General features: G+C 42.4%; 1 protein-coding gene across 1 annotated transcript in view; it reads right to left on the reverse strand.

Annotated features, from left to right (window-relative positions):
• Window positions 1–1,289: 1,289 nt before the first annotated feature.
• Ostf1 (osteoclast stimulating factor 1) overlaps window positions 1,290–22,077 on the reverse strand; it is a 50,918-nt gene continuing 30,130 nt past the window's right edge. The window contains exons 3-10 of the mRNA XM_051194066.1: window positions 15,681–15,731; window positions 13,100–13,163; window positions 11,355–11,408; window positions 9,154–9,261; window positions 8,446–8,495; window positions 6,485–6,563; window positions 4,267–4,365; window positions 1,290–1,779 (exon numbers count right to left, since the gene is read on the reverse strand). Coding sequence (XP_051050023.1) covers window positions 1,721–1,779; window positions 4,267–4,365; window positions 6,485–6,563; window positions 8,446–8,495; window positions 9,154–9,261; window positions 11,355–11,408; window positions 13,100–13,163; window positions 15,681–15,731 — 564 coding nt within the window. The 3' untranslated portion in view covers window positions 1,290–1,720. The remainder of the gene's footprint in view (window positions 1,780–4,266; window positions 4,366–6,484; window positions 6,564–8,445; window positions 8,496–9,153; window positions 9,262–11,354; window positions 11,409–13,099; window positions 13,164–15,680; window positions 15,732–22,077) is intronic.

Below are 22,077 nucleotides of genomic sequence, written 5' to 3' on the forward strand. Positions count from 1 at the left end.
GTAACATGAGGAGGAGGACAATAGGGATGGGGGACTGAACAAGCTCCTGGAAAAGTCTGACCCAAGGATGGCAGGGAGGGATGGCTTGCCTATGCAGTAGTAGCAGGTTAAAGGTGACTCTCTTCCCTCCAAAAATACAGGCTGTGCCCTGTCAATCATTGTTTGAAGAATGAAATGTTTCAGGATCTCTAAAAGCTTTTGTCTGAGGCACATGCCCTGTTTCAATGAAAAGTCCTTCCAGGCTCTATGGGAAGGAAGAAAATTTCTGGAAGGAATGGTATCTTTTCATCTCTGCTTATAAAGAAATACAAATGGCTAGATTAAATTTATTAACAAGTCAGGCATGGTAGCTCCTGCCTACAATTCCAGCACTTGGGAGGCAAAGATAGGGTTTGAGGACAGCTTGAGCTACATGGTGAGTCTCAGGACAGCCATCTCAAACAACCAGAAAGAAACATGATGTAACAGCAAATTTAATTGGAGGCAGTGATACCCTTTGCTGTTAATGCTTCCTTGGATTCTTTTCTACTAAATTCATTGACCTCGAACTGGGTTACTCCAGGGACTTTTCTCAGTCGAGGGACCTGACCTACAGAGAGAAAAGCAGCTAAAGCCAGAAGACAGATGCACCTACACCGGTTACTCATTTCCTGAGTTGACCCACTCCCTCCCTCACACATTTCCTTCTCTTGACCAATAAAGCCTTTTGAAATGAGGTGTGAATTCTTAAAAATGAAAATGTATTTCTGGGCCCAGGCTGGGAATCTAGACACATTATGAGACCGTGTTATCTTGAATATTTCTGCAGTGACACAAATTTTTTTTTTTTTTTTTTTTTTTTTTTTTTGTCTTTCAAGACAGGGTTTCTCTGTGTAGCTCTAGCTGTCTTGGAACTCACTATGTAGACCAGGATGGACTCAAACTCAGAGAGATCTGCTTGCCTCAATAAGTGCTGGGATTAAAGGTGTACACCACTACCACTTGACGGAAATCAAGATTTTTTTTTTTTTTTAAATCCTCCACACTGAGGTTACTGAGTTTCTCCACTCTAAGTATTACCTTGCTCACAATTCTGAGTATTTCATAACTATTAAAATTTGATCTTTTCTAAGACATGCAATTGATTAAAGAAAGCAGATATGGGAAGCTGCAAGAGAAACACAGCACTGTGATTCTTCTGTGCTAATCAATTAAAAATACAATCTGAAGTAAGATAAAATCAGTTCTTACCTGAATACAAAAAGGTTTATTTATTTAACAGCAATGACTGACCACACAAGAACAGATAATAAATCTCTTTAAATGTTTATTTTTGTCAGAAGAGCTGACAATATTCTGTTGAGAGTTTTAGTCTACTGTTATAATAAGCATTTCCCCCTTGAAAATACCACTCAAACATCCCATTCTTTGAGGTAAAGAACTTAAAAAAAAATCCTGATATTTTTTTAAAGAAAAAATTATTTAAAAATTCCTTTAGCTTGATAAATAGATATAATCTTTTCTTGTTCTACACTGGTGAACATAGCATTTATACAGCAGAGTATCCCATCACTTATTGGCAAGCCACAGGTGAGAATCACTGATGCCAGGTAGACTCATCACAGACCACAGTATGGACTTCAAAAAGGAACGGTTGTCAATACTCTTCTGGCAAAACAACCAAGGTTTTGGAATGGCAAAAGCAAAAGAAGTTTAGGCATCCAAGCAGCTCCTGGAGGAATCAGTCTGAGTCCTCTTCATCAATGTAGTCCTCGGCATTGCTTAACGTTCGCAGCCCATCTAAAGAGAGGACAGGAAGGAGACAAGCAGAGATTATTGACGGTCCAGAATCTTCTTTACTTTCAGTGCTTTGGGCAATTCAAAATACAATCTCTCCAATGACCCAGGGATTGTGGGGTCCTTGAGACCCTATGAAGTTTCTCTACTAGAGGCTGCCAAGTTGTTTGGAAGAATGAGGCATCTGGTGGTAGGTTGGGAGGGACGGGGGAGGGGGACCAGCTGTCTGATTCCAGCACAAAGCAGCCACCTCATGCACTGTGGCCAACATGGAGCATACCAGCAGCCACTCCAGATGTGGCCTCAGTCAGTCCATAGCTTGTGCCTTACCTGAAGGCAGACGAGAGAAGGACAACTAATGAGGGAGAAACCAAAGCAAGAACACAGATGCCTAAATTTCATTTTAGACAAATTAAGTATACAAAGAAGGAAGAGACTGAAGTGTGTGTGTGTGTGCACGTGCGTGAGCACACGCACGCGCACTAGACCCTGTCAGATGCTAAAGCAATCCTGAATGGGAGTGAATGAAAAACAGCTAATGTAACTAAGGTCTCTTCAGCTGTCTTGTCAAATTCTTACACTAGCAGATTTCCTGAGAGGGAAAATGCAGCTCAAAAACAAATGTGCTCTTGGAGCAGCATGGCATCCAGACTGCACTCTCTCACTAGTACAGTCCAGATTACAAAGGAAATTGACTTGCTCCAGGTCTGGAGAGGGTATGGGAGGATGGGCATTGAACCCTGCCAAGCTAGAGCCATAGCTCGCTGATCAAGCCAAGCTCAAGAGATAAAAAAGAGAACTTTCTGTGCCTAAGAAACCTTTCACCTCAGTGGAGTCTCTCTGAAAGTACTAGTCTAGCAACAGGAAGTCAGTGGCAGAGAAAGGAAGTTAGGCCACAGCCCTCCCTCCTGACCCAACTAGACACCAAGGACCAAGTCAACAACCTTAAACAAAATCACCCCCCCCCCAACAACAACAACAACAAAAGTGGTTTCTAGTTTCTGTCACCACGTAGTTGCTAACATTTTCCCAAATCTGTAGCCAGGCACCACCAGCCAAGCTAACAAACACTTTGTCATTCCCTCCAGAGCCCACATCCATAAATGAATGTCTTTAAAGAGGCACAATTTAACTCAGGGTTAAATCACCAAACTCCAGGCTGGTTTTCACTGTATGCGAACTGAAGGGGGAGATAATACAAAAAGGCAAGGTTCATGGGAAGGTTTAAGATGGGACGTGGTAATGGGAAGGAAAATTTGGGAAGTTCCCTTAAACCCTGAAGAGAGGAAGGATGCTGACAATTTCTGATGGGCTACAGCCAGGGACTAAGGAGTGGCTCTGTTGTTGATTCTGTTGGGAGCTGGGTAGGGTACAGAGTAAAGTGCCATGCTGCTACTTCTCATTATGAAGGACACCCAAGGGAGGGATTAGTTTCCACAGGGCTCAAACGTTAATGGGAATAAGCAGTGGTGGCGCATGCCTTTAACCCTAGCACTTGAGAAGCAGAAGCAGACGGATCTCTGTGAGTTCAAGGCCAGCCTGGTCTGCAGAGTGAGTTCCAGGAACAGCCAGCGCTTCACAGAGAAATCCTGCCTCAAAAAACAAAAAAACCCAAAAGTAATAAAGAGAAATACAACCAGTTTTCCATTAGACAGAAAAAGATCTATGGAAGAGATAACAAATGATACACTAGGTTAACATGGAACCAAATGTCCCTCACCTCTATAATGGAAACCCTGAGTCTACAGACATGGATCAGCTGAGCTGTAGACACTAAGGCTTATAATGGTGATCAGCACTTGCATAAGTAAGCCTCCTGTTACACTGTTTCTTCTTAGAGGGTGGAGGAAGCCTTGGCTTCCCTTATACTTGGAAGGAGTACTAAACTTAAGACAGTAGAGGGCCTGGGAAATGTCTCAGAGGGCAGAAGGTAGAAGCCTGAGATCTGACTTCAACTCCCAAATTCCATAGTGGAAGGAAAGAACCAACCCCTGAAAATTGTTCTCTTGTCTCCGGCCACAAACAACACTCACCCTCCCTCTCTTCCTCTCTCACTGCCCCTTCCAGCAAACCTCTGCCTACATTTGTTTATTTATTTATTTATTTAGCCTCTCTGAGCTTATAAGAGTTGCCTTGATCATGTTGTCTCTTCACAGCAATAGAAAGCCTAAGTAAGACACACACATAAACACATAAAATACTTTAATTTTTTTAAGATTTTTTTTTAAAGATGTGTTTACTTCATGTATATGGTAGTCTACCTTCATGTTTGCTGCACACCAAAAGATGGCATCAGATCCCATTACAGATGGCTGCGAGCCACCATGTGGTTGCTGAGAATTGAACTCTGGAAGAGCAGCCAATGCTCTTAACCTCTGAGCCATCTCTCCAGCCCCATAAATAAATCTTAAAAACAAGCAAAAAAAAAAAAAAAAAAAAAAAGATGCTAAGTCTCAGTCATAAGCAAGGAGAGTGACTTAAAACAAATACCTGTTGCCTGTTTCTTTTTCAGGAGTGACGCACAGGCCGCATTGGTGGCCATGTCCAAGGCCAGCTTCTTCTCGTTGTTTCTCAAGTCTGTCCTCGCACCTTTCCGACACAAGAAGAATAAACTATGTATCTCTGAAGACTCAACGCTGTAGTAGCCAATGCTCTGTAACAAAGCTAGTCACTTTGGCAAAGCTAGAGAACACTTCTGGCCGAGAAATAATGTGACTGGCACACGTCATCGGAGCACCTGTTGCAGCTCCATTAAAGCTGCCCTTCCCTTCCCAGCTGCAAGGGATTGCACATTGACTTTTCAATGAGGCCTTTACAGGTCCTGGGTGAATCCTAAAGCACAGCCATAACCATGGCCTCAACGGTTATGTAGATCTCAGCAGAAGGCTTTGGGGCTTCCATCTAGCACACCCGTCAGTTCATGAGAGCCTTTAGAAAACAAACACTCACTAATGGGTTGATGGTCAGGGGATTAATATTTCTTATCTGCAGGTACATCCATATGTAAATCAGCAGAATGGCAAAACAATAAAACTCATAGGCTTATTGTCCCTGTATGCCCTCTTCCATTCATTTTTTACCTTGTCTTTGTGCTAAAACTTACATCAGAATCCAGCGAGACATTTACAGTGTTGAGGAACAAAATATACAGAAGTGTGCTCAATAGTGCACTGACTCCCCTGAACTAAGCTCTTCGAAGGTGACCACTATTCCAGTGGTCTCTCTTTAAGTTTGCCAATGATCTGCACACATATGAACATGGGCACAAAGCCAACTATCTGTTCTGCTCTGTAACTCCATCTTAAAATTCCGCTTATCTCCTTTGTATGTATGTGTGTGAGCACCTGTATCATGCTGCCCAGGGAAGCCCTTCCCCCATGCAGATCTCAGGAACTGAACTCAAGTCCACAGAATGGAGGCAGGTGCCTTTCCCTGCTCAGCCATCTCCTCAGCCTTGTAACTTCACTTTTAACTTAACAGTATTTAAGTAACGGTGAGTTCTTGTTGGAGTACGCACAAAACTCGATGTATCTGAACATTGATAGGGATTGCATTTTGTGGATGTTGTAAAACGTATTTCCTCACAGCTCTACTGACAGGAATCGGTTCTTTCTGATTTCCATCCTTTCTAACAGTATAATGAGCAGTATCCCCAACAACTTGTTTACAGGTTCATGCAAAGGCTTCACTAGATGCACTACTGCGGGCTTCCATGAAAGCTCTACAAGCATGGGCCTTTTATCATAGTATTCCTACAATTTAGGCAGGTTGCAGTGGGTGCCTGCAACCACTTTGAAAATAAAACATTAAGTATGGCTCAGCAGCACACAGCTCATGGCTGCCACATTAGACAGCACAGCCTTCAGCATGACCTTTAGGAAAACCCAGCAACTCCCATGGTGAATAATCTTTTAGACCAGGGGTTTGCATCATCATCTCACTTAACCCAAAAACATCCATGCTCATAAATTCCACATCACTGTCCCCCAAAGATTCCTAAAGATAGAATCTATAACTGTGGCTTGGAGAAAGGTTCCACAGTATTGTTCTCCGGGCCAAGTCCCTGAGTGACATGCCTGCCCAGCCCTCTGTAAGACCCATTAATATTTATGGGACAAGCAGATAAATGGATGAGCAGTCCCTGATTTAGCTGTTTTCTCTGAATCGTACTGTGGTGATATGTTATTTATGATTTAATAAAGTTTGCTTGAGGGTTCAGGATGCAAAGCCAGCTACAAGCTACAGCAGTCAGGCAATGGGATCAAAGCATCCCTCATTCACACCTTAGCACTGGCTCAGCTTAGGCAAGAGCAGCTACAGCATTTCTACTATCTATTGAGGTTCTCCCAAGCAAGCACAAGCCTCACCAACTTTATCCCAACTTTCTCAGGACACGATGTCCTTAAAAGACCCTCCCTCCTAAAATCTTTCAGCCTTACAGATATGCAAAGTAAGTTCCTTCTAAAATTAATACATTTATATGTACTTTTAAAGTTTATCAAGGTCTTAATTCACAGTAAAAAGTACCATAAATGTACCCCCAATAACTTCATCTCAATTACTATAACAATGTACTATAGACAGAGTAGAGGTTAAAACTCCAGCTTTAATGGAAGGAGACTCAATCTTCCTACTATTTCAAATGGCCTACTTCACTAGGAGCTATTTTTCAAGGCAAATGGCCAAGCAAATTCAATAAAAACTTTACCTTTTGCCAGTAGCAACTGGACAATGTCCGCATAACCCTTCCAGGCAGCTGCGTGCAGAGCTGTGTCTCCTAGCTTGTTCTATGGTGAAAGAAAGGGAAAATCATGTTATAAAAACACAAAGTGGACTGGATGAAGACCCATGTAAATCTAAATTGAGAGCAAAGCTCCAGAACCATGTGGAATTCCAAAGAGGAAAGAGGAACCAGCAATGAGAAGAGCTGCTCTGGGAGGGATGGGGGAACAAAACTAACATGGCAGAGGTAGGCTGAGGCACCGGTTCCTGCAGAGGGAGGCCTCGAAAGGAAATGCAGTGACCGAGCAACAGTCAGGAATTGAGCGTTCCTAGGGGCACTGGGCAAGAAGGAGGCATGGAGAGAAAATAAGAGTGGCCAAATGGATTTATACAACATCACTAGAACCCCTAGACCAGTCACTGGAAGATGTCTCACTAACAGCAATAGAATTACCCTGCTGAGAAATTACCAGAGTTCCCCAGCTCATGTACAATGGTATGAGAGAAGGTGACAAGAACCAGTCAGATGAAAACCTGTAAGCTGAAGATCTTTTACTCAGCTACTTTTAACCACCTCATTGCCCAGTGAGTAGAGTGAAAGGTGGTGACTTAGGACAGGAGAGTGCAGATCACCTCTGCCAAACAGTATGGCCCCTCAGTAGGGGAAGGTGTGGCATTTATGTTAGCACACTCAATAATACAGGAGCACCCTCCCCACCACCACCACCACCAAGTGTACATAGCTTCCAATCATATGGATAAATGGATGAACCAAGACACTGGGTGTTTGAAAGCAGCTTAAGTGTTTGAGTAGAAGCCAACTTAAAATAAAAGACTGGGAAAAAAAAGCACAGTAAATAACAGAGAACAATTAATGTGTCAGCCATATAAGATGGTACTACAATCAAACAAGAAAACGATGCCATAAAAGTAAGAGGGAAATAGAGCTTGTGTTCAACAACCTTCTCGCATGACCGCAATAATACCTGCTCTCCCTTGCCCCCCCCCCCAAAGACCCCATATCAACCCTCTTGTCCTCAAGCGTGGGTGAAGTCAGAGAATATAAATGCCATCACTCCTCTTGGGTGGAGCATGGTGGTATATGCATTTAATCCTAGCACTCAAAAGACAGAGATAGATGGATCTCTGTGAGCTCAAGCATGTCCTGGTCTACACAGCAAGTTTAAGGCCAGCACACAGTAAGACCTTGTATTCGAAAATAAAAAGCCCATCACTTTGCAGACAATACTTAACTGGATTCACCAAAAGGAAGGTTATTCTGGGTAGGCCACATCTAATCAGGACGCTTTTAAAAACAAAGGTCAAATGGCAGAGCAAACACCACTACCTACTAGCCATGAGGAGGACAGCAAACACTGGTTTTGTGGGCTCTTGATGGAAGGATGGGGCATCTAAAAGCTGAGGGCGTCAGTACTACAGGGGCAAAAAGCTCAACTCTCAGCAACTGCAGAAAGCTTGGAGAGGAGCCTCAAGTTTCCCAAGAACCCAGGTCCAGTAGAACCTCAGCTTTACAGTGTGAGATCCCAAACCTTGTGATGTGATGCTCAGAATTCCAACCCACCATATGCTTGCTCACCTTGGTACCAGCTCAAGGGCAATGGGGCAAACTGATCATGGAACAGCACTTCCCAAACTGGGACGGAGGGAAACCTTTTCTCTCTGTAAAGGGATTATCTCTAGCATGTGTCATAGGGCCAGAGAACTGCACTTAAGGATCGAGGATGCAGCTCTCTGACACGCAGATGACAGACAGCTATAAGGACTTGGCTGCAGACCCCAGTACCACAACACAAAACAGTCACAACAGCAAAACTCCTTGTGCTTGTAGCATTTCAACTAAAATACTGTACATACACACAAGCTGTACTGTGTCAGAGAGAAAGAGGTGTGTATGCTAAATGTGTTCCCCATGGTAAGGAGTCTCACCTGCTGGTTCAGCTCCACATTCGGCTGAGTAAACAGAACCTCCACTATGTCTGCAATTCAAACAAACAAACAAAAGGTTTTTTAAAGACAGAAACAGTGAACTTTGTAAAAGCAGTTATCATAATTGCAAAAAACTTGTTAGGAGAATGTTCTAGAAAATGCATACACATTTCTCAAATCACACACACACACACACATCCTAAAAGGTAGATCACAAAAGAAAATCTTCAGACCTGAAGGTATGGCTCAGTTGGTGAAAAAGAGTGGATGATGGGTTTGGACTACAATGAAGTACACAGAATTCACCTTGCCATTATTACTGATTGCAACAGAACTGCAGACTTATGCCAGTGTGGCACATCTGAATTTTGCATTAAATTTAAAATGTAGGGACAAAAGCATAACTAGGGAAAAGCTACAGGAGCCAACTGGGCCCTCGCTCTGTGGCATGTGACGGTGGGTTTGTATTCCTGTTACTGGTGTTTTCTGGCATATTCTGAAGCCTGAGACAGGAAAGGAAGTTCTCAGCCTTTCAGTGGGGCTCACCAGGCACATCCCAACCTCGCTGCTCTGTAGTTTCTGGAAACACAGCTTTTGGCAGACTTTGGAGGATTTGCAGCATTGCTTTTACCATGTTAGAAAGCAGGCTCCCTTAGGTGAAGGTGAGTTTGAACAGCACAGACATGTGTAACTAGCGAGACACAGTACCTTTGTGGCCCCCGTGGCAGGCCCAGTACAGGGCAGTGCTCCCAGCTTTGTCCAGGCCGTTCACACCCACTCGGTTGTCCAAGCACTCTCTCAACCAGCTCAAGTTGCCTGAAAGAATTTTACACTTATAAAAAAACACGAGAAAACGGTTTCTATTCCTTGTTTCGCTTTTAAATCAATTGCATCACTGTAAGCTCCCATTTGTGATGGATTAATCAGCAAATCCTAAAATAAGACCTGCCTGCTAATGCACCTATCATGGTGCATTTGCTCTCTGGGTTATTGACAGACAGCAATAACATCCATTTTTTTAGTAGGAGAAGTTGCAAAAATAGGTCTAAAAGTATTTCTTCTTCAGAGGAAGAAAAAAAAAGACATACTGTTATTATCTCTGTTTAACTCTGAAAGGCAGGGTGTAACAAGAAACCTAACTACAAACAGCAACTCTCTCTATTCATGCTTAAAGACATTTTCAGTCTGGGGAAGAAAAGAAATGCAGTACCTTAAGCTAAGTAAGATGCTCAATACTACTGCTCTGTGCTAAATTAGAGCTATTAATTTAAAATTTCAGGCTAATATCCTAAGTATCTCATTTACACTTTTTTTTATGTTATTTTAGCTAGTCTAAGCCCTTCCCTTTGCACATACAGATATGGGACAGAATGAAATCGCTTGCTGAGGCTGCATCAGGATTTCCCATTATTCAAAGGAGGGCTTCCTAATAGAATCGCCGTGGATGTTCAGGGTTAGAGAAATTCTGTTATGGGGTCTGTCTTAGATACTGTAGGATGTCAGCAACAGCCTGGGCCTCTACCTGAAGAATGCTTTATGACAGAGAGGACTTGTCACAGTCTCTTGTGACAGTCAAAATCCCCTCATATTGCCAGTGTGCCAGGCTGGTGGGGACCAAGACAATTCCCCCCTCCATCAACACTCTGCTAAGTGCTATGTCCCAGGACACTGCTGCCCTCCTGCCCCCAGGACTCAGATCACTGCCTTGTAATGATCTGTTACACCCAGCTGGCCCTATCCGCCCCTTAGCTTTGAGAATCAGATCATGACCCTCCTTTCACCTGCCTAGTCCTGCTCTGAGCACAGTGCAGGGAAGTACTCAAAAAAGTGTGTCACCTGGCATTGTAAAATCAAAATCACGCCTCCCCTTCTAGTTAGCACAGAGGTTGCTTCTAGGGAAGGCAGGGTTTTGAGTGGGAAGGTACATTGAGAGAACACTATGAGACGACAGAAATGTTCTAGATCTTAATCTGGGTGTTGGTGCTCTGGGTATATGTACTTGACAAAACTTATCAAAGCATATAATTAAAACCTAGGGATAATCAATTTCTTTGATTCTGTTTGAGACCTGTTAAACAGGGGGGAATTCATGCCTGGTGCTGTAACCCTTTTCAATGCCTATGGCTGGAGATGTCATAGGCCATAACAGGTAACCTACAACTGTTGTTTTGCTTTAATGGTTAGGTTGTCCAACAGCCTTCTAAATATACATATTTACACTGATCAATCAGGGCTGCTCTCAACCTCGGTCAGAGAAAGTTTGCTTCTGCAATGGCAGCGATTCACAACTGCAGAGATTCACAAGCAGTCAAAGTGCTGAGAAAAAGTAAGTGCTGGGTGCTCAGCCCTCAGCTGGAGTACCTGCACCGTCTCCTCTCCATCCACAGCTCAAGAAACATGTCAGAATACAGAAACAGAAAAAAAGGAAGAGGATGGAGAAGAAAGAGCACGGGGAAAGCCTGTCTTCTGTGCAAGGCATGGCTGCTGCACCCATGGACTCACTATAGGCACAACATCCAACCAGTCAAAATGCCTATTTGAATTGAGAGGGTGGGGGCGTGAGGCGCCTTTCCCAGCTGAGGAGCTCTTCCAAGCTGACAGCTGATGGAGGAAGAAAAGTCATTATTTCTTTTTGGGGTGTAACCACTGGTAAGTTGTTCACACTCTAGCGGCTGGTCCCACAGCCATGTGCTCAAGGACAACAATTGGACTCAGGGTCTATTTTTAAAAAAGAGAACATGAAGTTCGGAGGAGGACGTGTTACAGGGAAGGAGGAGCTTCAGGTAGGAGAATGATCAAAATACTTGTACACATGTATGAGACTGTCAAACAATAAATATTTTTTAAAAAGCTATGCATTTTAATATACCATATCGTCTATCAAAAAAGAAAAAGATAATCAAACCTACCTCTTTTTGCAGCCTCATGCAATGGATTGTCAATGGATTCTGCCTGCTCAGCCACTAGACAGAAAACAGAAACTGAAGTCACTCAGTGATTCACAGGAGTTGGTGGTGCCCATTGGGCACCCAGCTTCGTGGCCAGAACCTCAGATACAACAGCTTGATTAATTACTCAGTGTGGATTATAAGGAACAGAAAGTAACTGATAGTATGAATTCTGTGTTAAATGAAACCAAGCCAAGCAATAAGTCAGCGACACAGCAATTAACCGGGAGCATGAACAGCAAGCAGCAAGCACAGCCATGAACGGAAACGGAAACAAAACCCAAACAGACCCTGAGCAAACACCAAGTTTACTCAAGTATTTAATAAAGAAACAGCCATAAATGGTATAAGGACTCTGTGAACACCTTTGTTTGAGGACACCTGGTAATAATTCTGGTTCCCTTCTAGAGGCAAGCAGCAGGACTATGAGTGATGCTGCATTGCCTATGTCCACAAAGGACAGCAGCCATCTATCTGCTTTCTACCACTGTGGCCCTCGAGTGGGTAGGAGTGCCCAGAGGAAGGCTGCTGCTTCAGGGTAACCTCAGGCTCATGCCTGCCATCCTAAAAGGACTGGGGTAGACATTCTTTATATCCATTTTCGGGACTTTACATCAGTGTCTATGGCTAAGGTTGGAAATGCAGCACGTAGAAAGATAGGTAGGGGACTTCAAAGAACAGAACCACAGGAAGCCCAAGCTCCTCCTGAGGTTGAACTGGCCATAGCCTCCATGTTTCTGACATTTGCCAAGTCCATTGGCAGCGCTGGGAACCAGTGCCTGATGCTAGCTCTATCATCAGTCTAAGGAGTCATGGACCACTACAGCCTAAAACACAGCTAACCACAGCGGCACTCCCACTACACAGATGTGGAATTGAATCCAGAGGCATCACTCAGGGGCATCTGCAGTAATGTACCTTGTTACTAACTGGAAGAAAAAGACTAAAAGCAGGAACCCTGGTTTAGCAATCCTGTGCCTTTCTAACTTTACTCTGCTAGTTTCTGCTTACATGTTTTTGCCTATTTTGCCCATCTTTCAATTAGAAGTACTAATAGTTTTTACATAGAAGCTGCATCTTAATAAGTTCTGCAAGCTGCTCTGATTAGCACTTAATGAGTACAACTGGTCTACCTGTCACTTAAAGTAACACTTCTTTACTACAAACCAGAACAGTGGTTCTCAACCTTCCTAATGCTGCACAGTTCCTCATATGTTGTGGTGACCCCCCAACCACAAAATTACTGTTGCTGCTACTTCATAACTTTATTTCACTACTGTTATGAATCATAATATAAATATCAGATGTGCAGCATATTTGATATATGACGCCTGTAAAAAGGCCATTTGAGCTGGACAATGGTGGCACACGCCTTTAATGCCAGCACTCGGGAGGCAGAGGCAGGTGAATCTCCATGAGCTTGAGGCCAGCCTGATCTACAGAGCGAGTTCCAGGAGAGCCTCCAAAAGCTATACAGAGAAACTCTGTCTCAAACAAAACAAAAGAAAAAACAAGAAAGGGCCATTTGACCCACGGGTTAAGAGCTGCTAAACTAGAGGAACAATCTGTGATCTGGAGTTTAAGAGCATTAAAAATAATATTAAAAGCAGAATCCTTAGTGTTTCGCTGGAATGATTTGGGCCTGTACACACCTGGTATGCATGGCCACTTTATAAACAGGGTTCACAATGCAGCTGGTCACTTACCATAGTTGCTCGGGATCAGTCCTGTTCGGCCTTTGCATGTCCCTTTCCACCAACTGGTATCACTCTGCCAAGAGAGCAGGGGAGTCAACATGTATTTTGTATCTGAAATTATTTGGGTTCCCAAGTCCTCACTTAGGTCCTCATTGTCAAAATTCTCAAACCCTCGCCATCTGTGTCCATGCCCCTTATCACAAACACAAGTACAGAAGCATCCTCCATTCACAACAGGTACACATCACAGATCTTCAGACAAACCAGAGCATGTATGAAATGGGGAAGAATTCATTAGTTTAATTTAGACTATAGCTAAAGGATCTAGATAGCTAAAGGATCTAGACTTTAACATCTCTCCTTTGATAAACTCTTATCATTTTCAAAAGTTTCTTCTTGTTTATCTTCACTTCTAATCACAGAGAAGTTCATATCTGTATAGAAGCAGAAGGAAACCATGATATATTTCCTAACTGCATGACTCATTGCTTGTGACCAATACTACCCACCACCCATCATATTTCCCCCTCTTGAATTACCAGGGTTAGTGATTGGTAGTGTTATTTTTTACTCTGTAAAATCAGAATATGTATCTAAAAGACAAATAATTTTTCAAAGACAACTGTGACACCATTACCACAGTTTCAAACTTTTCCCTTAATAATTCCTTAATGTCATTAAATATCTAAGTCAAAACTCAAAATTCCTAATGGTCCACAGTTTGAGATTTCAAATAAGGACCACGTAGAACTACTAATTTCACTTTTACATCACTTTTAACTTACATGTTCCTCCTCCATTCTTTTCTTTGCTAATTTTGTTGTTGTTGTTGTTGTTTTTTTTTTTTTCAGCTCTTGGTATATTTTACTATAATACATACATACATATTTGAAGAAACAATTTATTTCTTCTATAGACACTGAAACAATTTGGATTTTGCCTGTTGTAAAACTATGCTATTGTTAAACTTCCCTTTTCCATGCATTGCCCATGCGTTGAGTTGCTTTTGAGTCCTAAAAGCATAAGATTCAGCCGTACATTTTTGGGAAGGCTATTGCATGGGTAATATTGATTTCCCCCATCAGGAAACACACAAGTCAAGGCTGCCTCTGCAGGAATACAGTTGCTGTCAATCACAGGGGTTGCAGAATGGGGGTGTTTTTTCATTTAAATAAGTGGCATGTCTCTTTAAAAAGTCACTTTCCCTTACCAACTCTCAGATCATTCAAGATAAAGTTCAGGAAGAAAGATGAGAGAGAGAGTTGGTACTAACTCCTTCCCTTACCAGCTATCAGAATAAACACCCTCGCTTCAAAGCCATTCCTCACAGTACCAATGAGACTTATTTTCAAACGATAGGGAACCATAAACTTAAAACAGCGTTTCCACCCTTGAAGGTTGCTGCCCTCCCTGACTGGGGGCAAACTGCCCCCGTCTCAGGGCAGTGCACACTGCTTCCCTTGTCACTCCAGTGTGGTGGCCCTTGCAGTCTTCTGAAGCTGCCTTCTAGTCCAGTCACAAGACAGTCAGTTCATCCTGTACATTTAATGGACCAGGGCTGGTACTAGCCATTTCTCAAAGGGCCCTTGTTCTTTCAATGACAGTAATATGTTATTTTCTAAGGCCCCCTTCAAAGACAAAATGTGATTTATCTTTTTCTGATTCAAATGAAGGACTTCTGTATTTCTCTTTCATTTTACTGACTGACAGGTGTCTTCCTCCCCCCCCCCCCATGCTGAGAACCCACAATGGACACCAGTGACACGATGACTCATCTGCCCTCAAAGGCCACACACAGAAGCCTCGGAGCATTTGCTGCTCAAGATGGGCGCTCTTTGTTTTTTGTTTTTTTTTTTTTTCCTTTCTTTCTTTCTTTCTTTCTTCCTCCTTTCCTTCAGTCCTTCCTTCTGTCCTTCCTCCCTTCCTCCCTCCCTTCCTTCCTTTCTTGGCATTCTGTTCCATTTGCTATAGTCACTAGAAATTTCCAAGTCTTACTGAGAGGAAAGATGCTCTGTGTGGCTGATCTTAGTTTTTAGGGACTGCTTTTAATTATTTAATTTTACAGCCACATAAAAAATCTGTATGCTTCCAAAGTTAAACCTTTAAAACAAATTATAATTTAAAAAAATCTATCTTCTCTTCCTTCGGATATAGAAGACTAATTTTTTAAGTCATGGTTTGCAACTTTTTCTTTATTTTCAATGTCAGAAAATAGAAACACATTTATGTCTCTCATCCTTTCTTAGCCAAGTAAGGCTTAATATATGCATTTTTTAATCTCGCTTTATTCCATTTAAATTACATCAGAATAGTATATAAGAGATATCCTCATTCCTTCGTATGGCTGCAGAGTTCCATCTGTAGCTACAAAAAAACTTATTCAACTATTTCCTGTTGATGAACAAAACGACTACTGTCAATGATATGTTGCTGTAAATGTGTCAAAAAGTGAGACTCTGCATATGTGTGTGTATGTGTAAACATACACTTGAAATAATTTACAATATTATGGCTACATATAACAGTGGAGCCCCATGTTGATGTATCTATAGTATGCATATTGTAGTACAGAACATGTAGCTGGGCTTACCATGTCAGTGATGTAGATAATATCTCCTTCTTCAAAGTACAGTTCATCTGGCTAGAAGGAAAAAAAACAAACATACATTAATTCCATGCGAGTTTTTCCTATCTTAGAATACAGTGATTTTTTTTCAATTTTCAATTTTAAATCCCAAAGTATTCTTATAGACAATATTCTATATTAACATTAACAAATAAACTATACAAGATTTGTAGTAAATACTTGAAGTCTAAAGCTGGATTTGTCTCACAATGACGGTTGTCAAAGAACTGTGCATAATAAGAGTTTCTAACATCTTTTACATTCTTCCATCATTAAGCAAAGGATTTTCACACCACTGGTAAAACTTTTCCCTCTTAGAAATAATGGTAGATGATATACATATACAGATGCATTATATAACATATGTGTGATATATGTGTATGTACGTGTGTAAATGTCTAAAATTAAAACCATGAAAAAATTAATACTTATATTTGCTTATTTTCAGAAAAGTATTACCTGGTCTTCATGCTCAGAGAGAATGAGTATTTCTCATACATGAGTATTAATATGTAATTCAGCCTTGACAGCCTAAAGAGCTAAAAATACAAGAAGTCATCCAGAAACCCTAGCAACTCCAGGAGCTAACTTCATAGCTAGTACCCTTACTCTGGCCTGACCCATCAAGTACCCTGCAAACTCTCTAAAGACAGTCAGCACTTGGTTTACATATCTTGTTACTTCCAGTAGACAGATAACATCATGACTTTCTGGGTAAACAGGAAGTACAATACCCACTGAAAGAGAATCTCAGAACATTGGCAGAGTCAAAAAAAATGCCAAGCACAGACACAGGATACAATGATGATGATGCATAAGATATTCACAGGTAATTTCCAAATTTGTTGCTATTGCCAAGTATACTTTTATAATACCAGTAGGAAAAATATCTAGAGAAAAAGACTTTATTTCCACCTATTCCACACATACAATAAAAATTATACTAGTGAAACAAATATTTCATCCATTCATTCCCCCAAATGGTTGCCTCCTCTCAGGAGCAGATTGGGATGAGTATATATGACTCTGTCCTGGATTTCATTTCAAAGCTGATCTCCACTATTATAACTGCCATTTTCCCCTGAAAATAAACAAAGACTGTTAGCAACTGCATCATGCTTGAAGCAACCACAATATGAAGTCAGATGAAAGACTCACCATATATAAAACTTAGTGAATGGTAACTGATGGCTTCCCCAAAACGGCTGACTTCCTTTAATGGCAACACCCTAAAGCGTTTATTACCTTTACACCTTGATTTGCAGAGACTAGATTTACAGCAGAAGCTACACAAAACTAGTTAAATCCACTGGACCTGAGGAAGTGCACTGTAACTTCATTGGAAATAATATTCAGGAGGAGAGAAACAGAAGGCCTCTGAGATTTTTCTCTAGCCGTTGTTTTGAAGATGGATGACCAACATTACTTTCAATTCACCCCAGACATAGAAAGTGATTAGAGAAACAATTTCCTTTAACAGTAGCTGCAAATGGGATCCCCTCAGAGACACTTAAGAGAGTCCCACACTCATCACTACAGCATGGCACGGCACACAGTAGCCATCTCAGAGCATTACAGTGGTATTTTATCATCACCTGACTATCTCTCCTTAGAAAGTACCAAGGTGCAAGAAGGAAAGGAAGGAAGGAGGAACTTAGAATGAGTGTGGGGGGGGGGCAGGGAGGTAGATGTGGACCGCAGCTGCTTCTGTGATGACTGCACTTCCTGGAGTTCTATAAGGGTCGGGTGTGCCCGTCCCACATTACAGACGTCATGGGCCATTTCTACTCTGTACCTGTCCACTCACAGCCCACAGTGAGCCCCCTCCAATCAGTGCCTTGCAGAAGCCAAGGAGCTACCTTTCCCTCTTTAGTCTCCTTCAAAAGTCAGTTCTGCCTACATTTCCATCTTTAGTAGATCCCTCAACCTGTGAAACAAACAAAAACATATGAAAAGAAAAAAAAAAAAACTCTACCAAAAAAAAAGCCCAAAATACACAACAGGCATATGTGTACACATATGCACACATATCAAATCTCTAATCACTTCCATATGAACTGAATAATGAGTTGGGAAATGAGAAGTGGCCCCTTTTGGGCACAGGGTTTTACTCTGGGGTGGTGAAAACATTTTGGTGCCTGGTAAAGGAAGTAGTTGTTGCTCACCTTAGCAACTGTATTAATCCCACTCAACTGTTTGCTTTAAAATGGTTAATTTTATGTTTTGAGTTTTATCTCCATTTTAAAAACAAAGCCAAAACTCTCAGCATCTTTTAGGTAATTCATGTATTTTGTGGCTTGGCAAAGGGCATCATTTGGAAAAATGTCACTAAGCTGAGTCATCTGATGACTTCACAGTGCTGACTCAGATTTAAATGAACAGAAGCTGTTCTGTACAGGCGACTGCACCGTCCCCCCCCCAGCCCCCACTCCACCCTTCCACCTGTCAGGTTTGTTGATCAAATGAGGCAACAGCCAGTAGCCAGTCAGGGAGAAAAAGGTCTAGCCATTTTTTAAGTTTGGTTTTGTTGTTGTTTGTATTGTTTTTGTTTTGTTTTGCGACAGGGTTTCTCTGTGTAGCCTTGGCTGTGCTGAAACTTGCTCTGTAGACCAGGCTGGCCTCAGAGATCTGCCTATCTCTTTGGCCCAAGGGCTGGGATTAAAAGCAAGTGCTACCACTACTCAGCCATTTTATTAGTTTTTATAGTTTATTTTCCTTTAAAAGCTCTCAAATACAATACTACAGTATGGTCTTGTAAAAGGACAAAATAAAGTCTCTTTGGCCCAAGTGCTGGGATTAAAGTCAATAAGATAACATTATGCCTTAAAGAAGTGGTTTAGACATGGTGACTCACGCCTCTGGTCCCAGCACTGAGGAGGCTAAGGCAGGAGGGTTGCTCTAAGGTCAAGGCCAGCCTGGGCTGCAGAGAGAGACATTGTCTCTAGGAAAGCAATAAGCAGTACTGAGTGCAAATGTACAGTAGAACCTAGTGCAAAAGTTAGTACCAAGTGCAAATGTACATTCTTATTCCTATTCTATATATTCTGGGTAACAGTCCCAAGGCGGTAATTTTTTGGTTTATGCAAATATGTTTTTTTTAAGTTTAGAAAAACTGTGATATATTTCTGAATTCTTTTTTAAGACTTGGTAACCTAAACATACAAAATCATCCAAAAGGAAAATAAATTTTCATGAATTTTTTTCACTTATAACAGTTATTTATGTGCCATGAATTTGTCAGGACCTTTGCAAATAGCAATCTAATTTTCCCCAACAATACTAAAGAGTAGGGCCATTTTTATTGCCATATTAAAGATGAGATTGTCACACAGCATGTGATACCCAGACAATGGAGCCCCAACTCCTAACCCCAGCTTTTGTTTTTAGTTTTTTTCTCACAGAAACATCACACATCTCCATTACTGGTCATCATGGTACCATGCCCTAATCCAATGATGGTGATTTTTGGTAAACATTCCTTATCCTAACTCCTCAATAATTCAGGACAACATATCAAAAGCAGTCCTTTTCCCATGCAAAGTATGCTTGACCTCACTGGGTCCTTGCAAAAACCTATTAGGTAGACGTGGATCATAGTTACCATATAGCAAGTGGTCACAGAAAGGCTAAAGATCAGAGCAAGGAGCATGACTGGAATCTTATCTCTGCTTCTGGATCCCATTCTAGACCTACCTTCTCACATTATAACCTAGGTTAGCCATGCAAGCCTTGTATGACCAAGCAGGTCCATCTGGTTTTCCTTCTGAAACTGACACTCCTCCGACACACTGTTCCTCCCAGTCAACATGCTTTCACACTGGTCCATCCAGTCCAGGCAGGTGTCTGTGTGACACTTCATCCAAATGGGGGCTGGGGGAGAGTTGGACTCACTTGTAGAAGGCTGGGTGATGCCAGAAATACCTTTCCTTTAAGCAAGATAGCTAATCAAGAGCCTAAACTGCCTTGTTCTACCCAGCCAATGCATTACTAGAACTAGAGCTGCTGTCACTCTCACTGTCTCCTGGGTAAGGTGCTAAAAGCAAAACAATAGCCTTCTAGAGATTGCTGTATATGCAAGCAAAGGGTCCCTAGCTTCCAGCTCAGCCTTCAGTATTTCCAGGTCACAATGCTTTAAAGAGGTATTTGGTGTGCTATAACCATAATGTGTTATGAGCTCAGTCTACAATGCCTGCGGCACACGGTGTATTTGGTGTGCCAAGAGTACAGTATGGGAAGACTGTGACTTCAGTATACTGAGCGATTCATTCTGTGCTGTGTACAGACTACACACTCAGCTGTATATTCAGTGTATTCTGCAGTGTGCTGTGAACTCAGTGTGCTAAGCACAAGGTGTGCTCCATCCTCAGCGTGCTGTGTTCTCAGAGTGCTGTGCCCAGGGCATGCTGAGTAAATGGTGTGTTGTGCGTGTGGTATACTCAATGTGTGGGAGGCTGCTTCATATGAACTGTTGCCCTTGTTGTTTCTGAGCATGCACTGTGCTGTGCTATGGTGTCCTTGTGCCACGGGGTGTGGTGTGCGTGCCTTGCACATGACATGCTGAGTGGTCAGTGTGTTGTGTGTCCATACAAAGATGATGACTGCCCGTTACAGGGGGACAAACTATGCTGCCAGCATTGTCCAAGAGACAGGTTCATACACTCCCAAAAGTAAATGAATGTGTGGGAGGGTATTCAATATTTAATAACAAGTAAATGAAGGCCTATGTGAGCTGGTGGTCTCTTGTTCACTAGATTAGATACTTTAGTATCTAGACTGATGGAAGGAAGAACGTGAAGGAGTGTGGGGATGACAGGATGTGGAATAGCCATTATTGATCCTCAGGATTAGCATATAAAAATTATAGTCATAGTTTAAGAATAGAATACTTTTTAAATTAACTAATGAATTAAATATGTATCTCTCCTCTATATTCAATAATAACTAAGGCTTTAAAAAATAGCATGGAGAAACTTCCTCCTGAGAAGAAATGGAGGTAAATTAGTAATCAGTATATCCAACAAAGAAAATTACTTGTTAAATTAAATGTCTATCAATTTAGCAACCAATACTCACTCACTGGCAACAGTGACTATTCCAGCTGCTGTTGCCCTTACATTACCATAGTCTTGCTAAAACCAATCGAAACAACAAGGGCAAAGTAATCTCCAAGTCACAAGCAGCAGAGACATTAGTCAGAAAGCTAACACAGGCTCCGAACCAGGGTTCTGCTCCCTAGATGGGTCCTGCCTGCCCAGCACTGTGCCTAAGCAGGTCACAGTAAGAGGCACCCACTTCTGGTGGGAGTGCTCAGTGCCGGATTCATGGAGTGACCAGCAGTTCATATGAAGCATAGAGGGGGCAACACCAGGGGTCCGGAGAAGGTGCGGGGATGGGCTCTACTGAGAGTCCTCGGGGTGGTACAAGAAGAGGAGGGGCTGGGACCAGGGCCAGCTACTCCGTAGAGGACCACACGGTGCAAGACAGATGTGCAGCAGATGGGGGGCTGAAGCCACACATTGGAACCATTTACCCAGAAGGGGACACAAACAGAATAGAGAAGCTTGAGTCATACTGAAGTGAGGAAAGGCAAAAGGTCAGGAGGAGCCACACAGAGAGGAGGTCAGTGATAAAGGACAACAGTGACCCAGCTAAGGACACCCGGGGGCAGCAGCAGAAGTGTCAAGAGTCACTTTAGTCTCCATCCTCAGGAAACACAGGTCCTCATTCTAGATGAGGCTTGTGTGGCCTCGTGCTTGCAGGCTCTGGAGGAGCAACTGACGATGCTGCAAGCTCTCCTCCACAATTATCCTCCTCAGGGGATCCTGACCCCATCAGAGATGTTCCTGTAAGCAAAAGTAAAGATGACTCTGGGCTACTCTACCTGTCATGGCGTTTTGTACTTCCTCCCCAATCCTCAGAATGTGACTGTCCTCAGAGATCTCTCTCCCTCCCTCCCTTTCTCTCTCTCTCTCTCTCTCTCTCTCTCTCTCTCTCTCTCTCTCTCTCTCTGTGTGTGTGTGTGTGTGTGTGTGTGTGTGTGAGAGAGAGAGAGAGAGAGAGAGAGAGAGAGAGAGAGAGAGAGAGAGATTTTGTTTGGAGGGTTTTTTGAGATATGTAGTCCTGGTTGTGCTGGAACTTGCTCTGTAGATCAGGCTGACCTCAAAACTCATCAAGATCTGCCTCCCTCTGCCTCTGCCTTTGCTGGGATTAAAGGTGTGCACCACCACCTCCCAGCCAGAGATGGAGTCTTAATACTGAGATGGTTAAGATACAATGAGGGCTTCAAGGCAGATCCCAACCCAATCCAACTGGCATCCATCAAGAGACTGGAACACCAACATAACCAGGGAGAAGCCATGTG

This window comes from Phodopus roborovskii, unplaced genomic scaffold (assembly GCF_943737965.1).
Source record: "Phodopus roborovskii unplaced genomic scaffold, PHOROB, whole genome shotgun sequence".
Taxonomy (NCBI): Eukaryota; Metazoa; Chordata; class Mammalia; order Rodentia; family Cricetidae; genus Phodopus; species Phodopus roborovskii.